Source organism: Indicator indicator, chromosome 16 (assembly GCF_027791375.1).
Source record: "Indicator indicator isolate 239-I01 chromosome 16, UM_Iind_1.1, whole genome shotgun sequence".
In the NCBI taxonomy this organism is placed as follows: domain Eukaryota; kingdom Metazoa; phylum Chordata; class Aves; order Piciformes; family Indicatoridae; genus Indicator; species Indicator indicator.
The window spans coordinates 15489061-15510941 of NC_072025.1; the positions used below are offsets into that span (position 1 = coordinate 15489061).

A 21881-nucleotide genomic window follows, 5' to 3' on the forward strand; every position below is an offset into this window, starting at 1 on the left:
CTGCAGAATGCACAGACCTTCTGCTGGTCAATGACGTCCTAAAGGCCGAAAGACAAAAGCTGTGATCTCAAAAACCCCACACTGATGGATTCAGCCAGCAGAACATGAGCCAATGTGTGCCCAGTTGGCCAAGAAAACCAGCAGCATCCTGGCTTGGATCAGGATTGGTGTGGCCAGCAGAACAGAACAGTGATTGTCCTCCTGTACTCAGCACTGGTGAGGCCACACACCTCGAATCGCTGGGTTCAGTTTTGGGCCCCTCACTACAAGAAGGACATTGAGGGGCTGGAGTGGGTCCAGAGAATGGCAAGGAAGCTGGTGATGGGTCTAGAGCACAAGTCTTGTTAGGAGCAGCTGAGGGACTTGGGGTTGTTCAGCCTGGAGAAAAGGAGGCTGAGAGGAGAGCACCTGGCTCCCTACAACTCCCCAAAAGGAGGTTGGAGCCAGGTGGGGGTCAGTATCTTCCCCCATCAAACAAGCAGCAGGACAAGTTACACCAGGGGAGGTTTAGGTTGGACATGAGGAACAGTTTCTTCCCCAGAAGGATTGTCAAGGCCTGTCTCAGGCTGCCCAGGGCGGTGTTGCAATCTCCATCCCTGGAGGACTTCCAAAGCTGTGGAGATACGGTGCTGAGGGAGGTGGTTTGGTGGTAATCTGGCAGTGCTGGGCTAATGGCTGGACTTGAGGATCTTAAATGTCTCTTCCAACCTAAACAACTCTATGATTCTATGATTTATTACAGACTGGTGCTCCTGTAGGTTCATTCCAAGGCACCAGAGTACAAGTCTCAAATTGCTGCTTCACTATATCAAGAGTCAGAAAAAAATTCCTTTGTCCTCAGCTGTAATGTGTTGTCATTTATGCAGGCACACAGCTGTAGATCCATTGGAGAGTCTAAACATCAAGGTAGTGAGAAAAAGAAGGCAGCAGGCAGAGGTGGAGAGGGAAAGAGAGAAATGCCACCCTGTCACCTCTTCTACTGCAGTCAACCACCAGATACAGTCAGTGGATCAGTTTCAACCTTTAAGAAAGAGAACAGAAGCCTCTAGAGCTCCCTGAAAAGACGTTGGAGTGAGGTGGGTGGTGGACCAGGCTGCCCAGGGAGGTTTTTGAGTCTCCTCTTGGAGAGATTGCAAACCCACCTGGCCATTGTGATCCCGGGCAAGCTGCTGTGGGTGCCCTCCTTTAGCAGGGAGGTAGGACTGGATGGTCTCCAGAGATCCCTTCCAACATGCTGGAATTTGGGAAATAGTTTTAATGATCTTAATGAATATTGTAATTTTAAAATCAGGTTTACCTTGCTGGCAGCTTGGGTTTTGTTCTGTGGGTTGTTGTTTGGGGTTTTTTTCTGCAGAGTCTTTGTTTGTGGCTCCAGAATTTCTTTACAAAATAGATGTGACCACAATGAATAAAAAGGGGAACTACTGGAACAGCAAACCTGAAGGTTGTTGTGTCTTTTGCTCAGTTCCTCTCTGTATCCCACAGCATTGTTTGGCAGAACAAAGAATCCTCACCTTGGCTTTAAATCCCTGTTAACAGCTTTGATGGTGTTTGCTTTCCCTGGTACTGGGACTCCAGTGCTGAACCACTCTGCAGTTAAGGTGAGGCACTGGGGCTAGATGTAATAGCTTCTCCTAGATAAAGAGGGTCCTGAACATCTAGGCAGAGAGGGATTTTAAGACACAATTCATAGAATCACAGAATGGTTTGGTTGGAAGGGACCTTAAGGACCATCTAGTTCCAATCCCTGTGCCATGGGCAGGGACACCTCCCACTAGCCCAGGTTGCTCAAGGCCTCATCTAAACTGGCCTTGACCAGCTCCATGGAGGGGCATCCCCAACCTCCTCGGGCAACCTGTTCCAGGGTCTCACTGCCCTTGCTGTAAAGAATTTCTTCCTCATCTCCAGTCTAAATCTCCCCTCTTCCAGCTTCAATCCATTGCTCCTCATCCTGTCACCACAAGCTCTTGTAAAAAGTCCCTCCCCAGCTCTCCTGTAGCCCCCTTGAGGCACTGGAAGGCTGCTCTAAGGTCTGCCTGGAGCCTTCTCTTCTCCCAGGCTGAAGAGCCCCTACTCTCCCAGCCTGTCCCCATAAGGGAGCTGCTCTGATTATGCTCCAGCCCTCTGATCATCAGTCCACAGAGAATTTGAAGCCAAATCCTCTCTTTCTCTGCAGCCACTTCAGTTTGTGGCTTTTTTGTGATTCAACTAATTGTTAGGTCATTAGAAATAAATTGGGTGTAAAATTAAACTGACAAACAAGTGTGCCACTGTTTGCTAATGAACTTCCAACTAAAGGCTACAGAAATGTTGTGTTCAATTAATTATTAAAAGGAGAAAATGTTTCTGGCATCCAAACACCAATAACATGGATCTCAAACAAAAAGGGGTCACTCCAGTAGTGCTTTGGTCTCTTCAGTGTCCCTGTGGGGTCCCTTCCAACCTGGTATTCTGTGGTTCTCCCTTGTATCAGGTGACAGAATGAGAGGAAGAGTCCTGAAAATGGATGAGGGGAAGTTTAGGTTGGAGATTAGGAACAGTTTCTTTCCTGCAAGAAGAAAGAAGAGTGGTCAGGCATTGGAACAGGCTGCCCAGGGAGGTGGTGGAGTCACCATCCCTGGAGGTGTTCAAGCAACATGTGGATGTGGCACTTCAGGACACAGCTTAATGGCCAGGGTGGCCTTAGGTTGGAATTGATCTTGGAGGGCTTTTCCAACTCAAACAATTCTATGGTAAACACCCCCAGTTAGTAGATTACAGCAAGAAAATCCCCCAAATGGTTTATATTTGTTATAAGGTGGGTGCTACGGTGTTGGACTCTGGCTCCCAACCTTGGTAGAGCTCATTGTTACTGCTTCCACCTTTCCCCTCCCTTCCTCCCTCCTTCCCCTGGCTAGTGTAGGGGAGGTTTCTGCAGAACCCCTGAGTTAGAAAGCTAGAGGCAGGGAGGAAACCTCCAGTCACCTCAAACTGTATTTTTCTCCAGCTTCCCTTTTCCATTGCAGAGAAGTTTGTGATGGTGCAGTCTGTGATCCGTTCAGGTGACAAGCAGCAGAGCTGGCAGCTCAGAGCTGCTTTACTCCATCACGCTCCAGTTTTGGCAACCCCACAAAACCTGGACGAGACCCTTTTTATTACCACATTGTTGGAAACCTGAGTGGAAAAAGTATTCTCAAAAAATCCTCGTCAGGAAAAGCAACCCAAAACCCCATAAAATATCTGAATTTCAGTGAAACTGTGGGAGGAGTGTCAGCAGTTCAGGGAATTAGATGACTGTGCCTTGGCGTGGTGAGCAGTGCTGGCTGCAGAATGCCCTCCCTGAGGCCAGCTCAGTGCTCACCTAGCTTTACTTCCCTCCTCTCCAGTATGCCAGGTGACCTCACTCCCTGCCTTCTAACAAAACAGCTGCTTCTCTGGGCACTCCATGGCACCAGCGTTACCTGAGCAGCCTAGGCCAGGGCCGTGACAATACTTTTGGGGAAGAAATTGTTCCTCATGTCCAACCTGAACCTCCCTTGGGGCAACTTGAGGCTGTTTCCTCTTGTCCTGTCTCTTACTCCTTGTGAAAAAGAGACCGACCCCTACCTGGCTCCAGCCTCTTTTCAGGGAGTCAAAGAGACACAGAAGATCTGCCCTCAGCCTCCTTTTCTCCAGGCTGAACAACCCCAGTTCCCTCAACTGCTCTCCCAAGAGCTGTTCTCCAGCCCTGCTCATCATACCTACCCCTACAGATGCTGCTGTCTGAATGACCTGTGGTTCCAAAACTCCAAATGCCTTCGCTTTGGGTCCTTAGCTGTCCTTTTCCAAGACCATTATGTTCTCAGGAGCCTCAGTTTTCAAATCCAAGTTTATTAAAACGTCCAAAATAGAACTTACAGTTTCACATATGAAATAGGAGGGCATACAGAGTACAGGCCTTTAGTAACAAAACCGTGAGTAATGCTTGACAGGCTAAAGCAGGGCGCGACACCACCGGCCGGGAACGTACAAGCTGGGGTTAAGAAGATCTAACCACTACTCAAACATGCTCATGGATACCACGGGGGACAGCTGAGTCCTGGAGTGAAGGAAGCAGGCTGCCACCTCGGGAGAGTGAGCTGGGTGCACCTCAGCAGCAGAGAGTGGTGCAGGAGACTCCTCTAGTACCCACAGACTGAAGGAAACGTAAAGATGATAGCAAAGGTTGCTGGAGTGATGTCTCTGTGAATCCTCAGCAATCTGAAGAGCACAATTTGAAGGCCCATCTGAGAACCTGGCTTGTTGCTGAGGGATGAAACAGCAACCTGCTGGAGAAGTCCTTGGTCTGTTTTATTGGCCAGGGTTTGCTGCTCAGTTCTGAGGCGAGTCTCTTGCTCTCACATCAGTAATTGCCTCATTTCTCGCAATCACCAGAAAGGAACATTGGAAAGATTTAACCCTCCGAGTCCTTAATTGCCCTTTCTGTTAAAAATTAAATATTTGGTTTACCCAAATATTCAAGAAAGACATGAACACAAAAGTATGGACAGGATAAATCCATACACTGCATTTTTAACCATTCCTCTCTATCAGCCATGATACAGTGACTAATTACTCCCCATTCCAGCTTATTTGTGACCAAATTTCATTCCACCCACCTATCCAGTACCTTGGAGACCTCTGACAGCTCTCAGATGATCTGTGATAGGGCTGAAGTCCTTCACTGAGCTGTGTTCTTCCTGCTCCTTGTGCTTTCCCAGTTAGCAGGCAGCCCAAGGGATGGATGCCAGTGCTTGAGATGGGAGTCCTGAACATTCTTCATCCTGCAAAGGAGCCCTCTGCAGGGGTCAGAGACTATGCTGATCCTTCAGGGCAGAGGAAACTCATTTTACTCTTTCTCAAAGGTTATCCTCAGCCTTTTTGTGGCCTATATGGGGAGCCAGAGCTTTGGGGGATTCAGTTTCTCCATCTTCTGCACACACACACATGCTGATTCAGTCAAATGGATTACTCCTTAGTAATTACAGCACTGGATTACTCATAAGACAAGCTTAACATGGAATACAAACTGCAATTCAGTTCAATACATTAATAATAATAATAATAAAAAACCCAAAACAACAAAATCACCACAGTCATTTAAACTCACAAGGCCATCAGTATCATCTGCCAGCAGCCAGGCCCTTGTGTATGGCTACACCAGTTAAAAAAGAGTCAAAGTTCCTGCTAGTGACTCCCTACCAGTAACAAAAAGGTTTGAAATCCTGGGAAAAGTAGCCAAGACTCCCCTCACAGTAGCAGATTTTCCAGCATGGTTGTGTAACCTAAGCTACGCCATGGCTGACTGCATACAGCTGTGCTACATATCAAAGCTACTTCATAAAGTTGCAGGAAAAATTCAAACCCAGAAGCAGTCAACTGCAGCTCTGGGCCACCGCTCCTCACAGCCACCTCCAGCTTCATGCCACCTTGTCCCTTTCCTTAGTATCCACACCAATGGTGTCACCCAGCAGGTTTCAGAGCTGACAGGGAATCAGCTTCCATCTGCACACCCACTTCAGCTGTGCAGCACAAAAGGAAGCTCAGCCACCACCTCCCTAGGATCACAGCTCTTCCCCAGCCTTTACCTTGTCATTTGCTGCAGGCTTCAGGATTTCCCATCTGGCTTTATCAGGTAACTTGAGGAACCACAAAGCTTTTATGAATTAGTGAGGAGGCAAACAAAGGGCAGGAGAGGAAATTAATACTTTAGTGGAGATAATCTCCTCAGTTTTATCTAACTGTGCTGCTCACATTTTCCATCTGAAGTGTTTTACTTAAGGGATGATGAGGGGGAGATTAACCAAAGTTTTTATGCATCATCTGAATCCTGCTTTTCAAAAGGCATCCAGTAATAACAGCCAGCAATTAATTATCCTGCACCAAGCAGAAGATACCCATCTGGTTCCTAGTGGAAATCCAGGTCCAACTCTAAGCTTGGCCCAGGGGGTGATTCTGGTTGCAAACTTCCTATTAAAGCTGTTTTTTACTCCTGGTTCCATGCAAACACCAACACACATAATAAAGTCCCTGTCACTGGGACTGAGGATGTTATTTTAGTTGCTAAGGCACAAGGCACCACAGAGTCCAACTTCCTCCATGATTAGGTGGACCACCAAAACCATTTGTTCACTAAAATAAGCAAATATGACTTAAAGACACTTGGTGGGGGGGAAACCTGGGGCCATTTTTCCCCCTCTCTCACTAGAGCAGTGAGTCAAACACTTCCACAAAGGTCAGGAGAAAGGGTTCTCTGCAGCTGTTAGAAACCTGTACCTGAAAGTTTCTGCCAAATCACCCCACAATGGCAGCCCTACTTTTGAAGTGGCTGAAATTGCTGTGATTGCATCTGTGCAGAGATCTAACCAAACCCAGACATACTGCAGAACCTAAAAACCCCCGGAACCCTCCAGCACTAGGACATGAGGCGTGTTGCACAGTGAGAGCTCCAGTCCGAACTCTGGGAGGGGATATTCCCAGGTGCCTGCATCATCCAGGAGCACATCCACCACTGAAAGCCTTCCTCAGAACTTAGAGTTCATGCACAAAATGTCCTTTCTCATTTCTGGAAGAAAACTCCCTGAAGCAGCCCTTTGCCTGCTGTAACAACCCCCAGCAGCAAGCCTCTGGGATCCTCCACTCCTGCGTCCACCAAGCAAGGGGCACCTCGCACCCTGTCTTCTTGATGCCTCAGGTCTAAAACTGGTGGTGATAAATGGAAATCTCAAAGGAACAAGCACATGGGAACAGCCTCTCTCTGCAGCCAGGCAGGTACACAGAAACTCCTGGGAACTGTTTGAAATGCTGTCACAACTCAGCACCCCACGATGGGACCAAGGTGCTCTGAAGCTGCAAACCTCACCCCAGCACTGGGCTCAGCAGGGCTGCTCCTGTTCACATCTGGGAGCATAAAGATCTGCAGGACAAAAGCCTTACCACAAGCCACTTTGAGTCCATCTGACTCTCTCCTTTCCAGAGCCACATCTAGGTTCTGTGTTTGTCTTTTGCATATGAAACAAAGGAAAGAAAACAAAGATTTCCATAGGAAACTGATTCTCACTTTCTCCCCTCCCTCTTCTAATATTTTGGCACAAACATGTGTGACATTCAACGCAGATATAAAGAAACAGATAACTGCAGAGCACTCACAAAGTTTATGAGACTTATTTGGCAACTCTGAACCATAAAAACAAGTGCTAAGGGTTGTGGGTTTTTTTTCCAGTTGTGGAAGTTGTTTGCTATGAAAGTTGCTGCAGGGAAAAAATAATAAAAAATATATATATATATATATATATATATATATGAAACAGTCTGGAGCATGTATGTTTAAAAGGAAGGTTTTATAATACAAGGAAATACACACTCTCCCAGTTTCTCCAGGCAAAAACACATCTCAGAGCATTTCAATCAGCTGGAGTAAGTTTCAGACAGAGGGGGTTTGTGTCTGAGGTGTCCTGGTTCACATGCAGCCACAGGTGACAGCGTGGGAAGATGACGTGTTAAAGGGTGTCCTGTGAAATGGCACCAAAGGCTTGTTCACTTCCATCACTCGAGCAGAGCAGGACATGAATTCACCATGCCCCTAGGATGTCAGGACTGGCAGAAACCATTCAGTGTGCTGAGAAAACAGACTCCAAACTCTCTGTGGTTAATGCAAACAGGCCGCACGCTAACGAAGGTGTAACGTGTCCAGCAACAGCTCCCCACGGGACAAAGGTCTGTCTGGGAGCACCTTGAGTCAGCAGTTGCTGCAGCAACATCAGGAGGAGCCTTCTGGCCTTTTGCTTCACATCAATCCAGTCTGGGATCATTGGAGTATCAGCTGCATCCCCCAGGCATGAAGCAAGACCCTGCCTCCGTGTCAGCAGTCCAGCATGGGAAATTCCTTCCTTTTAGGATACACTACTGGGGGAATTAGTTCTTGTCTGTGTTTTCAGTGCTTCCTCTTCCCCTGTGGATCAGGTGGATGGTGACAGGAATGCACAAGGAAGAGTCATCCAAACATCCCACAGTACCTGGCTTTTCAGAGATGCTGCAGGAGAAGAGCCTGGAGCTGTGTGAGGCAGCTGGAAACTGTCCTCTAAGTGGTGCTCACAATGGCAGGACACAGCTGGAGGCTGAGCACTGGCATCTCTGAGCTGAAACCAAGTCCAGTTTCTTATCTTCAGCTTCAAACTCTTAACTGCAGTGGCCCATAGCAGAGTAACCAAAGTGCTAAAAGTTTCAGTGGAAGTGGCTTACATGGGGATTCAGTTAAAAAACAAAATAAAACAAAGGAAAATCCACTTACTTTCTCTACTTTTTTTTAGCATTTTTTTTCCCTCATCACCTCAATAACTGGGAATTTGTTTACTATGCATTTTGCTAAGGGTTAAGCCAATTCCATTCTTCAGTCTTTATTCCCCTCTCACCTGCCCCCCAGGAGATGTTTCCTTAGGAGACACTGGAACAACGAATACTGGGGGAGCCCATTTGTGTCAGGACCTTGTCCAGCCACTGCAGAGGACCATTAAGATGCAGTTCAATCCAGCAGGGAGTACTGGTCACAGTCTGCCGCCTACAAGAGAGAAGGGGTTGAGGGAGCAGAGGAGGGAGAGAAGAAAAAAAAAAAAAACACCACATTAATGTGACTTACAAAACTTTACCCATGTGAAAAGGTTTTCCAGCTACTGAAGCATTCCTTCCTGCTTAGACAATAGTCCTGCACGTGGGGCCAAGGGAAAGTCTCTCTCTCTCCCCTGAACATGGTTGGGGTTTTGGCCTCTGCTGCCAACTTCTTTCAATCCCCTACCTTTACCCTTTACAGTTCCTATGGTCCCAAAGGAGCAGCTCACTACAGAACCTATTCAGTACTCAGATTCCTGAAAACAAGAGCATCTGATTTCCCTGAAGGGCAAGGAAGGTGTTGATCTCAACAGAATTCTGCACCTTTATTGTGCAGCTTTTGCTTCTCCCAAACGCAGTTGAGTGCTGCACTTGGGACAAACAACCCCAGGAACACTCCAGGCTTGGAACGGAGTAGCTGGAAACTGCACGGGATAAAAGGACCTGGGGGTGCTGGTGGACAGTAGCTGAACATGACCTGATGTGTGCCCAGGTGACCAAGAAGGCCACTAGCATCTTGGCCCGGGTCAACAAGAGTGCAGCCAGCAGGAGCAGGGCAGTGATTGTCCCCCTGGACTCAGCCCTGGTGAGGCCACACCTTGAATACTGGATTCACTTTTGGGCCCCTCATTACAAGAAGGATGTTGAGGTGCTGGAGCAGGTCCACAGAAGAGCAAGGCTCAAAGATCTTAGAGGTATTTTCCAACCCAAATGTAAGCAGTTTGCCAAAGAGGTGACATTCCTCTAGGACATTCTCTTTTTCCTGTATCTTTAGGTCTTAGCAGAATGTGGCAGTGATTGAGAGAGATTAGCACTGAGCCACTCACACTCCCTGCTGCAGCCCCACCAAGCCCTCTCCTCCCCACAGCCAGGGGAGGTTTGAATCCCACACCACACATGCTGTGTAGGGGGCACTCCAGCAGATCTGCATTTGATCAGCTGTCTTAAAAGCAGCAGAAATGCTGCAGAGTGAAAAACCCCAGCAGCAGAAACGTGGTGACCAACCAAGTGTTTTGAAATCCCTCACGAGTCGGCGGCTGTGGCCAGAGAGCAGAGGGGGATCCTTGCTGGGTCAGCACACACCACGCTTTGACTTTCCCCTGCCACAAAGCACCTTCCCCCTCTCCTGGCTGCTTCTCTCTTACTCTCCCTGAGGCCAGACCCCACGAAGTGTCTCCAGATGGGAAAGCAGGAAGAGATGGGGAGGAAAGAAGGGGAAGGGAGGCCAAGGCCCAGGGCAAGGGGCTCTCCCTCCTCTGCTGAGGGATGGCAGGAGTCCTGCTCTACACAGAGAGGCAGGGACAGCTGCTGTGGAGGAGGAGGATTACGAAGAGAGAGAAATAGCCTGCAGACAGCCTTGTTGTAACACCCTTGTTTCCCACAGAAGCTGTCCTTGGAAGTTGTCTGTGGGAGGGAGAAGCCCAAAGTCTGTGGGACCTGGGGAGAAACTGCTGCTGAAAATGGACCCTGTGCTCTGTGGGACTACCCTCGTGCTCCCATCACCATCCTTGCCCCTCCACGGCAGGGTAGAGAAGCAGGGCTTTGGGGTACAGCTCTGCAAGGCCTTGGCCAAGGGCTGTATCCCATTCTGTTGGTGAATCTGTACTTCTCCTCCTTTGAACTGAAAATGGAAGCAGCTCCCTGCAGGGACCCCAGCCATTCCCAGCTCAGGGGTGGCTGGCCAGAGCTGGAAGCCCAGGTTGTGCCCCAAGAGTGCATGTATAGGATGGGCTTGTCCCATTCAGCAATCTAATAGCAAGTGGTTTGCATCCAAGGGTGTCTCATGAGCTGTTTGGGTGAGAGGAGTGCAGAGCACCTCTCTTGCTCTGCTGGCTTCAAGAGAAGCACACAAACCTCTCAGATCCCAGGAAAATAAATAAAGTCCTCCTGACATCAAAGCATTCCCCTCTGCTGCCTGAAACCAGCTTTTGGGCAGCCCTTCAGCTGTCCCAGCAACACTCTACAGAAACCCACAACCTCTGGGCTGCCACACTTCTGCCCTCCATAAACCTGTCACAGCAAGCTTCACTCTGCCTTCCCACCTCAATGGACAACACTCTGCCTCCACCCAGCCTTTCAGAAAGAGACAAACCCTCAAATCTCTCCATGCCCTTAGCTTCCTCCATCAGGATCCGGCTGGGCAGAGGAGAACCTCCATGTCACAGGCTGCTTATGCACTCAGCTTCTCCCTCCTTCCTCCAACAAATCCCTGGCACACAAAAGCCCTCAACACCCCACCAAAGACTGCTCGAAAAACCAAGCAGCTCAAGCAGAAATCAGTGGAGGAGTGCTGTGGAGGCAGCTCCAGCAGTAACGTTTTCCTCTCTGAATCAGCCTGACAGATGAACGTGCTGGGAGGAGGGCAGGAGCTGTAGTATTTTGCGGCAAGGAAATGAAGGAGCGGGAGAGCAGCTCCGGCGCGGGCACAGGGTTTGGTTTCAGTGCCTCCAGGACTCTAATGAGATAGTTGACTTTCCGTAAGTCATGCTCATCTGGATCTCATTACCAGCCCTGGCTCACAGCCAGGCCTGAAATGCTCTGGCCCGGCTGCGGGGCGATTTCAAAACAAAATGGACTCCAAACATCTGGAGAAATGAAGAAAGTGGGAGAGTAACGTGCAGGGTCCAGGCTCCAGCTGATACTGCTGGAGGCAGCTGGGCAAGGGGAGCATGGGCAGACAGCCTGGGGCTCCAAGAGGCAGGGACTGCCCCCAGATCTTAACTAGAGCCACAGATGTAAAGGCTACACAGTCAAGTATTTCAAAATCACATTTGGCTTCCATCCTGGCCAGCTCTCTCTCCCATAAAACCACCTTAATTTTCCAACCCTTTTGTCTTCTCTGCCTTTCACTCCCTGCGACACTCAGGGATGTTTGCTTGCTAGGGCAGTGGAGGGACAGCAACACAAGAGTCCCTCACACTGTCTCCACTTTCCCCTTGTCAGAATGACCACATCACAGATCCCAAACATCAGACCCTCCTTTTTACCTTCAATATACAATGGGTCAAATTATCCTGTTTCTCTCACTGCCTCCAGTCACATCTAAAGGACTGCCCTGTGACAAGCACAAAGGAAAGAATGAGGAGCTTTAACTCCAACAGTTCTTCTAAAGAGAAATTTTCAAGCTCATCTGCTTTTATCTTAATTCACACAATCCCAACATAACAAGGGTTGGAAGGGATCTCTGGAGATCACCCAGTCCAACTTCTCTACTAAAGCAAGATCACCCACAGCGGCTTGCCCAGGATCACAATGTCCAGGCTGGTTTGGAATCTCTCTGGAGAGATTCCACAGCCTCTCTGGACAGCCTGCTCCAGGGCTCTGGCACCCTCAGATTCCCTTAGTCCCTGATAAAAACCACCAAACCCAACCCATATCTATTAGGAAGCACTCACACTGATCCTGACCAGAGAACAGTGTAGTCATAAAATGCCTGAACTATCAAAAAACACATCTAATATTAAGAACAAAAAAAAGTCACAGTTCCCACACAGAAATTATCTGCTGAATTTCAGTAAAGCTTCAGGGTCATACATGCTGTGACCAAACACAAATGGTTACTGAAATCACAGAATGGTTTGGGTTAGAAGAGACCTTGAAGATTATTTAGTTCCAACCCCCCTGCTATAGGCAGGGCCATCTCCCACTAGATCAGCCTGCTCAAGGCCTCACCCAGCCTGGCCTTCAACACCTCCAGGGAGGGGACATCCACAGCCTCCCTGGGCAACATGTTCCAAGTGTCTCACCACCCTGACTGTAAAGAATTCCTCCCTAATATCCAGTCTAAATCTGCCCTTCTCAGGCCTAAGTCCACCAGGTATATCACATGAGGTATGCCCTAAACAAATAGGATGGGAAAAACAAAAGATGAAATCAACATTCTCAACAGCTACAACCTGTCTGAGGAGACACAGTGCAGAGTACAGAAGCTTTATGCTTCCCAGGCTGTGAACTAGAGGAGTGGCAATGGCAAGCAAAAGCCCCCTGTGAAGTCCCACTCCAAAAGCTGACCTGTATTCTGCTCCCCAGCCCTTGACGAAGCTCATGCGGATGGTGCACATTCTGGTCAGCTGGTAGACAGCTTCGAAGCCCTGGTTGACAGACTGAGCCAAGAGAGCAGCGAATTCCTGGTTGTTAAAAATCTTCAAGTTGCATCCTGAGGAGAAGAGAACATGGCAAGAGCAAGGTTTTAGCTGGTGCACTTGAGGAACCCACTTCTTCCTGAGAATGGGAAGAAACACCCATGTGATGCTACTGGTGGATTGGTTAGACACATGAACAGGGATCAAGGTTGCCACATTTCCACAGCTCCTATGCTGGAAAGGAAGAAAATGCTGCTAAGGACAGGGAACAATAAGTGTGAAACCAAAACTGGGTTCCTCATGTGAATGTCCTTCCATCTCCTTTATTTCCATTTCCCTCACATTGTTATTTAAAAGTCCAACTACGACCGTAACACTTGATGGCAGCAATCACTGTGGGGCCTGAGAGAAAGGAAAGTGCAGGCTGAAAACAGTGACTCCCTGGTGTTGAATTTACATGGTGTCCATCAGCAGCAGAAATGGAGGAGTCCTGAAGTGAAGCCCCTCTGCCAAGCCAGAAATCAGTTATCAGGCTTAAAAAGCCTGGTAGCAGAACTAGAATTGTAGAAAGCTCTGGGTTGGAAGGGACCTCTAAAGGTCCCTGCAGACAGCAAGGCCATCCCCAACTAGAGCAGGTTGTTCACAGCCTTGTCAAGCCTGACCGTGAACATCTCCAGGGATGGTTGCCTCCCTGGGCAACCCCTTCCAGTGTTCCACCAGCCTCACAGTAAAGAACTTCTTCCTAATATCCAATCTAAATCTACCTTGCTCCAGTTTCAAGCCCAATGGCTTGTCCTATCACTACAAGCCCTTGTCAAACATCCCTCTCCAGCTTCCATGTAGACCCTTTCACATACTGGAAGACAGTTATAAGGTCTCCCTGGAGCCTTCTTTTCTGCAGGCTGAACAACCCCAACTCTCACAACCTGTCCTCACAGGAGAGGTGCTTCAGCCCTCTGACCAATTTTGTGCTCCTCCTCTGGCCCCACTTTATCAGGTCCATGTCCTTCTTGTGTTAGTCATCTCTTAAATTCAACTACCACACACAACAGAATTTTCCTTTAAAACCGGGGTTTTCCCCCAATGTTTAGTCCCAGCTAGAAGACTGAGGACAACTTCCTTAGATGGCTGGAGATACAAAAGGTGAAATACAACAACAGTCTTCATCATTTAAATGAATAAATGAAGCCAGAACTCTTGCAATAGGTGTTGCTGGGCTTGGTTTCTCCCAGATAATCATAAACAAGTTAAACTCTGCAACTTGGCACACAACCGATGTGCTTTGGGATTACACACGGGCCAAGCCTGAAAAACAACCATTTGGACTGGGATGAATTGTAGCTGGTTTTTTGTTTTGTTTTTTTTTTTTCTCTCTTCTCTAAAAAATCACTTCAGAGCCTGCTCCCTTGGGCTGGATTCATACTGTCATCTGTTTTGGGTCCAAGTGCAGAGAGCAGAGCATAACCACATGCGACAGCTCGGCAGCTGCAGAAACAACTGCCCATTTTTGTGAGCAGAACAGAGCAGAGCCCCAGAGCTGTGGGTCTTGCAGAGAGTTTGAAGGGAAGCTGGGTCAGGCAGCCTAAGGGGACAAGGGAATAAGAAAGGAGGGAGCATCAGGGTCTGGTTGAGCACAGAGAAAAGCAAAAGCAATCAGGAATGTTGATTGGGAGGAGATTACCAAGCTGTTCAGACTTCAGGACTGGATGGGAACAGATCTTCCCAGCACTGTGCCCAGGAGGAGCGGGTGTGACTTGATCTTGTAAACAAGGGAATGAAGAATCTGCTTCAGACCCAGCAAAGAGCTGAAGAGGAGTCTGAGAAGGCAGCCAAAGACTGTGGCAAAAGTGGGGAGAGCTGGAGTCCAAAAACTGTGCCTTAGAGGAAACTGCAGCGGAAATGTGGGTTGTTTATGCCTTCAGATGCTGACTCCAGCCGGGGTGGACTCTTGTGATGTGGCTGGAGAATTAAGTCATGTTTGCAACACTGGCAGCTGCTTCCTAAGCATCCGAGGAAGGAAAGCAGTTAAGATGGGCCAGAACTTGCAGTGTGTGGATTGGTTCTCAAAAGAAAGACTATCTTTATTCAAGATTATTCTAAAGGTTTGGGGTTTAAAGCCATACATACTTTGAACTGCAAAAGGGCTTCTGTGAGCCTAGCTAAGTGGCTGCATTCCCTCTGGAACGACATCCTCTCATCCTTGCTCTTCTGCATGAGTCTAACAACAAAGTATTTTCTTCCTAGATACCTGCAATAAATTCTCTTGTAATCTTTCAGCAGACTTCAGATGTACATTTGCTGTAACCACAACAAGAAGGTGCCTGCACATGTGATTTCCCTGGAATAAAACTAATCCAGAAAAGGGGGGTAAAATTTTACTACAAAGGGGAGTGAAGCTTTAGTACAAAGGGGGCTGAAGTTTTCCTACAGAGGGGGGTAAAATTTTACTACAAAGGAGGGGTGAAGTTTTACTACAGAACAGAAAAAAAAAAACCAAAATAAAACAAAACAAACCCAAAACAATTTAAAGCTGTTATGGGTGAATCTAAATTAATTAAAAAATTCTCTGGTTATCTTCTTTTACTTTACAAAAAACTGATAAGCATGACAGATAATTCCAGTACAGTAATGGATGGCTAAAACACCGCACAGCATAAGTGGCAGATTCTGCTCTCAAGTCCTGAAGTCCTGTTTCTTCTTACTTGTATGAATGTGCTGCAAACAATTGCTGGAGCTTGCTCTATCAGTGTCTGCAAGCTTTGTGTTATAAAAAATGCTCTGCTCAAGTTGCCAAGTCGCTTTAAATAGGGTAAAGGTTGGTGATCGATCGCTGTCAAGAGAAGGGAAGTCAGCAAACCCATGCCCACCTTGGGACAGAGCTCGCTTTCCATAACAAGTCCTTGTCTGCAGAAGGTGAAGCCTGTTGGGATCACAGACCGAAGGGAAACACTTGCTTACCTGGTGGAATCTTGCACACTGTTGCCGGGTGCCAGCCGTAGCGCTGGTTGCAGTTGGGAGACTGGACAAAAATGGCACTGTCGCTAAGGCACTCGGCAAAAACCTCGCCACCGATGTAGTACAGCCTCACTCCTCTTCCTACAAAACAGGCCACAGGCTGGGCTTAGCTTAGAACAACCACCTGCAGAATCTGCACGAAGAGCTGCTACAGACACAGGTGAGCTCTGCATGAAACAGCTCTCAAAGAGCGGCTAACCTATGAATGATGGCAAATGAAAACCACCCCTTTTGGTCCACTGGCTAATCCCACTAAGAATCAAAGAATCCCAGCATGGTGGGGGTTGGAAGGGACCTCTGGAGATCTTCCAGTCCAACCCCCCCTGCTAAAGCAGGGGCATCCACAGCAGTTTGACCAGGATCACAATGGCCAGGCGAGTTTGGAATCTCTCCAGAGGAGACTCCACAACCTCCCTGGGCAGCCTGCTCCAGGGCTCCAGCACCCTCACACCGAAGAAGTTTCTCCTCATGTTTAGGTGGAACCTCCTGGGTTCCGTTTTACGCCTGTTACCCCTTGTCTGATTACTGGGCACTACTGAAAAGTCTGGCCCCATCCTCTTGACACCCAGAACTGGAATAAGCTGCACAGAGAGGTTGTGAAGTCTCCCTCTCTGAAGAGATTCCAAACCCACCTGGTTACCCTGTGATCCTGGGCAACCTGCTGTGGGTGATCCTGCTTTAGCAAGGGAAACTGAACTATATGACCTCCAGAGGTCACTTCCAACCGCCACCACGCTGGGATTCTGTGTGCTGAGAAATCAAAAGCTGTACATGCAGGTCTCCACCTTCCCCCTTGCAAATGACTGATGGCGCCAAGGAAAGAGACATTACCAATGTGTCTTCTCGTGAGCTCCACCGCCGCGTTTCTGTTCACGTTAGACAGCAAGCCAAGGCAGAAGCGTTCAGAGTTGGAGGGGTCAGTGAAACCATCCACGGTCATGGAGGGCTGAGAGGCATGGAAAGTCTCTCCCACTCGTTGGTTGAGTTCATAGTAGGATATCGAGCACCAGAAGGCGGGCTCGCAGTAGGTGACAGGCTGCAGATCTGCACAAAATACAAAAGCAAATTGGATCAAAGGCTCTCAGGAGGGGAAGGGACACACACACACACACACACACACACAAAAAGTGACAGTTTTGAAATACTGTTCTGCTCCATTCCTTGGGCTCACTTTAACCACCAAACTTGAATTACTTGACAGATTTTAACAGACCGCAGCTAGAAAGTTACATCACCCCTGAAGCTTTTGGCACAGGGAAGGTTCACAAATAGTCAGAGAAATTAGTCACTTAGCAGGAGGGTGTCACTTAGCTATCTTCACCCTTGGAGAAAACTGAAAAGGTAAACTTAGCTTTGCTATGTGTCATGGTTTAACTGACACCATGAAATGTGGGATCGCTTTTGGGTAGCCAGTACCCTAAAAAGAGAAAAGGAGAGAAAAGGAAGGAAAAAAAGCCCAAACCAACTTAGAAAGAGCAGACCACAAACCTGCTTTCAGATCTTGCAGAATCACAGAATGGTAGGGATTGGAAGGGACCTCTGGAGATCATCTAGCCCAACCCCTCTGCCTAGGCAGGTTCACCTAGAGATGGTCACACAGCAACACATCCAGGCAAGTTTTTAATGTCTCCAGAGACGGCAGCCATCTCCAAGGCTCCATCACCCTTAAATTAAACAAGTTCCTCTCCCTGTTTAGATGGAATTTCTTATGTTCAAGTCTGGGTTAGCCCTTAGCCTGTCACTGGACACCACTGAAAAAAGCCTGGTCCCATCCTTTTGACAGCTACTTTTGACAGCTACCCTTTAAGTATTTATAAGCACTGATGAGATCCACCCTCAGACCCAACTCTCCCTCTGTCTTTCCTCATAAAAGAGATGTTCCAGTCCCCTCATCATCTCCAAAACTCTAATGCTGTGTGCTTACACCACTCAGCCAGCAAGTCCAGCTTTTGTTCTTACCAACTCTGTTATCATCTCTCTAGCCCTCATGAAACCAGCAGAGCTGCCTGCAATATACACCAAACTGAACATAATACTGGTATCAGAGTGATTTAAAACTTAAGATGCTTTCTTCCAGAGTACTGATCTCATACTATCAAAATAAAATCCACTTCCCATCCAACAGATGATGGCACATCTCTTTTATTTGCGTTATGGTTTGACTCAGCCTGTGGACCAAAGCTGAGCAGACCAAGGCTGAGGCAGCTTCAGGAAGACAATACTTCATACAGTGAAAGGTGAGATGCTGAAACGGCCTCACATGATTCAATTGCTTCCACTGAAGCCAGTGAGATTTCAGCAGGGGAAAGCTTAAGTCAAATATCCTTGGAAATACTGCTCTAGCTGGTGCCCAGTCCTGCTTTGCAAGCCAAGAATCTGCTGAGCAGAGGAAGCGGAAAGCAGACCAAGCTCATTGATAAGTGCTCTATTCCCCACATTCAGTGCAAGAAATAAAACCAGAAAAGAATTCCCTCCAGTCCTTCCCCCAATTTATCACTTCATCCCCTTTCAAATGGTGCTTTTAAAAGCAGAACAGAACAGCTTCCCATCTGGCCAAAGAGTTAACATCAAGCAGCAAAACCCAGCTTTTTCCACAGGCTTTCCCATCTGTTGTTCCTGCAAGACTTAGGCGAATCTGGGGCTTAAGAGATCAGCTCCAAAGAAATCAAAGGCAGGTTTTTACTATCTCAGCCTCCCCTCACACTGGAGAGAGTCTCTACAGAGGTTTGAGAGCCATTCCTCATCTGGTACCTGTGTTACTCCCATCTTTAGGAACAGGCTGGGGCAACCTGGCTTCAGCCAAAAGACATGCAGGTTTCCTCTCTGTTACTGTGGTGTTTGAGTTCCCAAAGCAGCTGATAATCAGGAGAAAACCTTTGTTTTTTGCTCTGTCACAAGCTTTGCTGACAGCAAATAAGGAATTGGATAAAAGAGCATCTGGGGAACTCTCTAATCCTTAGCAGATCTTCAAAGTCCATGAATTTTAGAGCATATGCCCATTCCCAGTTTTCTTCACTGTCTCTCTTCTTAACCATATCAGCTGAAAGAAAAATGTTCCATCACAAGCCAAGCTCAATGTTCCTGCTCTTCTCCACATATTACACCCACAGAAGAATCAGGATATATTCCTCTTGCAGCAAAGGACACAATGCTCAACATGAAAGCTAACAGAAGGCAGCTCAAGAGAAGAATTTAGCTCAATTTAAAAGCACACCTCTGGTTTTGTCACACTTTAAACTGTTTTGTAGCTTAAAGCAAGCCCCTGTAAACAGATTCACAGACTGCATCTGAGTTGGAATAGACCTTCAAAGGTCATCTTGTCCAACTCCCAATCCCAGGGACACCTCCAACAAGATCAGGCTGCCCAGGGCCACATCAAATCTGATCTTGACTGTCTCCAGGGATGGGGCCTCAACCACATCCCTGGGCAACCTGTTCCAGTATTTTATCACTTTCATTGTAATGAACTTCCTCCTCTCCTGATATGCAAAGGTGATAATGAACACATCCAGCAGACACACAAGTTTACTGTCCCCTGTATGACATATCTGGTCACTGGAAACTGCCAGTTTCCCAATCCCAGCCCCATTTCATCCATTAGCAGCAGGAATTTGTAGACATGGTGATCAGCTCTGGGCTTCACATGACTGCAGTGCAGTTTGTACAGAGGTACAGCAAATACCAGCACTAATCAAGAGTCATTTAAGGTGTGGCCACCCACTTAAGAAAACAGATTGTGTTCCACATGACTGTGCTCTTAGTCTGCAGCAAGTGCTTTTCTAATTGAAAGGCTGCTCAGCTCCAAAAAAAAACCCCAACAAATTAACTTTTGTAGATCCTTAAGTAACATCTTCAGACTGATACTATTCAAGTTAGAAAAACACCAAAAGCCTCTACTGCTCTGGATGGTTTTGTGGTCCTCTCCTTCAAAAACCACCTCCGCTTGGTAGCGAGACTCAAGGGAACTGCGGATTCCCCACCGAAGGATGTCCGGAAATTTTATTTCTGGCTTATTTGCAACTTGAGGAAAGACACAAACCAAGGAATCCTATTTTGAAGAAAAAAATCTGTCTCTAAAACATGCAACCAAGCTGCTTTCTCCTGTGATTTGTGGTCTTAGGATTTAGCTTAAGCTGTCATGGGATGGCTGAGTTTCCTCTTATGTTAGAGTTGTCCTGAATATTCCTTTTAAATTTATGGATTTACTGCTTGGGGAAAAGTAAGAGAATGTAGCTCTGCTAGAGCCAAAGAATCCTGAGGGGCTACACAATCATCTCAAACATGATGCATTAAAACCAAGCAAATCCTGCTTGAATTGCCTCTGTACAATTTCAACCTTGACTTACTCCAGCTTTGCTTTCACAAGTGTCCACTGGGGATTGGGATGCTCCCCATGCATCCTGCCTACAAGATGGAAGCCCTATCTGTTCAGCTGCAGAGGGGAAAAAATGCTGGCTGCTTTTCACTCTCTACACTGTGTGCTCTAAGCAGAAGAGTGGTTGTTACCCTAGTTTCAGTCAGTGCATTTGGGACACAATCTCATCAGAAGTTACTGACACATTACCCACCTGTGGAAGTTGTAGCCACATTCATTCTAAATCCCTCCTCAAACATAAGAAGATAAATGTGTGCACACTCCCTTCCCCTTGGTACTTTGAGAAGGGCTGCTCTGGGAAACAGCATTGCAACACAGAATCACAGAGCCTGAAGTTACTGACAGAACTGGGGTCAGTTTTGGGCCCCTCACTCCAAGAAGGACATTGAGGGGCTGCAGCACATCCAAAGAAGGGCCACAAAGCTGGTGAAGGGTCTGGAGAACAGGCTGGTGAGGAGCAGCTGAGGGAACTAGGGTTGTTCAGCCTGGAGAAAAGAAGGCTGAGAGGAGACCTTTTGGTTCTCTACAGCTCCCTGAAGGGAGGTTGGAGCCAGGGTGTGGGCTGGTCTCTAATCCCTAATAACAAGAAACAGGATGAGAGGAAACAGCCTCAAGTTGTGCCACAGGAGGTTTAGTTTGGACATTAGGAACAATTTCTTCACTGAAAGTGTGGTTAAGGTCTGGAACAGGCTACCCAGGGCAGTGGTGCAGTCACTGTCCCTGGAAGTGTTCAAACAACATCTAGAAGTGGTGCTGAGGGACATGGTTTAGCGGTGAGCTGGCAGTGCTGGGTTAATGGTTGGACTTGATGATCTTGGAGATCTTTTCCGCCCTTACTGCTTCCATGAGTCTATGACGCGAGGGTAGGGTCTGTGCTTATTTCACATACAGCTTTTGCGTCAAGTCGTTTGTGGTGCAAACACTGACAATGGATTTCCTGTGCACCAAGGGACTGCCTTGCTCCAAAAAAACAATGCACATGCAACCTCAGGCCTGGCCCTTGGCCAGCACAAACTCCCTGACTTCATCCCCAATGGCCACATCACGCTGGCAACTCTGCTCTCACTCTAGTTTTGTTCTGTATTTTCTCCAGTTCGTCTTTCAGTAATACAGAAGAGATCACTGGATATAGAATCACAGAATGGTTTGGGCTGGAAGGGACCTTAAAGACCATCTAGTTCCAACCCCCCTAAAATGGCAGGGACACCTGCTATTAGACCATGTTGCTCAGGGCCTCATCCAACTTGGCTCTGAACACTTGCAGGTTTGGAGCCTCCACAACTTCTCTGGGCAACGTGTTCCAGTGCCTCACCACCCTCATGGGGAAGGATTTCTTCCTAATGTCTGATCTCAATCCAGCTTCTTCCAGTTTGAAGCCACTACCCCTCATGGGGGTTAGACTAGATGACCCAGACCATTCTGAGATTCTGTGATCCCATCTATTTCTGCAACTTCCACTTAAAGCTTATGTGGCATAGCCCTAAAACCAGTACAATAACTGAAACCTAAGTTAGCACAGGGTTTGGACTCAAAGATCTCCAGAGGTCTCTCCCAACCCTTACCATTCTGTGATACTATGAAAATCTCACAGCTGAAGCTTGGATCAAAACTAGAATGCTACCAAATCAAATACACAAGCAGAAAGCAGATAAAAACCATCCCAGTATATCACTTTGCAACACTTTTGTGCCTGTGAATGGGAAAATGAAACTCCCCAAATTCCTTCCACCCCATATTAGTCTTACAGCTTTACTGCACCTCAAACAAACCTGGCTTCTATCATCCCAGCTGGTTTGTCTCATGCTTAG

The 21881-nt window shown here is 47.5% G+C and overlaps 1 protein-coding gene across 4 annotated transcripts in view; it reads right to left on the reverse strand.

Moving 5' to 3' along the window:
• Window positions 1-8430: 8430 nt before the first annotated feature.
• The window catches only part of SMAD3 (SMAD family member 3), an 83647-nt gene continuing 70196 nt past the window's right edge, over window positions 8431-21881 (reverse strand). For 3 of the 4 annotated variants that reach the window (XM_054388346.1, XM_054388345.1, XM_054388344.1), the window contains 4 exons: window positions 16530-16742; window positions 15642-15779; window positions 12613-12757; window positions 8431-8554 (listed from right to left, as the gene is read on the reverse strand). In XM_054388346.1, the coding sequence (XP_054244321.1) occupies window positions 8431-8554; window positions 12613-12757; window positions 15642-15779; window positions 16530-16742 (620 nt within the window). The remainder of the gene's footprint in view (window positions 8555-12612; window positions 12758-15641; window positions 15780-16529; window positions 16743-21881) is intronic. The other variant, XM_054388347.1, reaches the window with a different exon arrangement.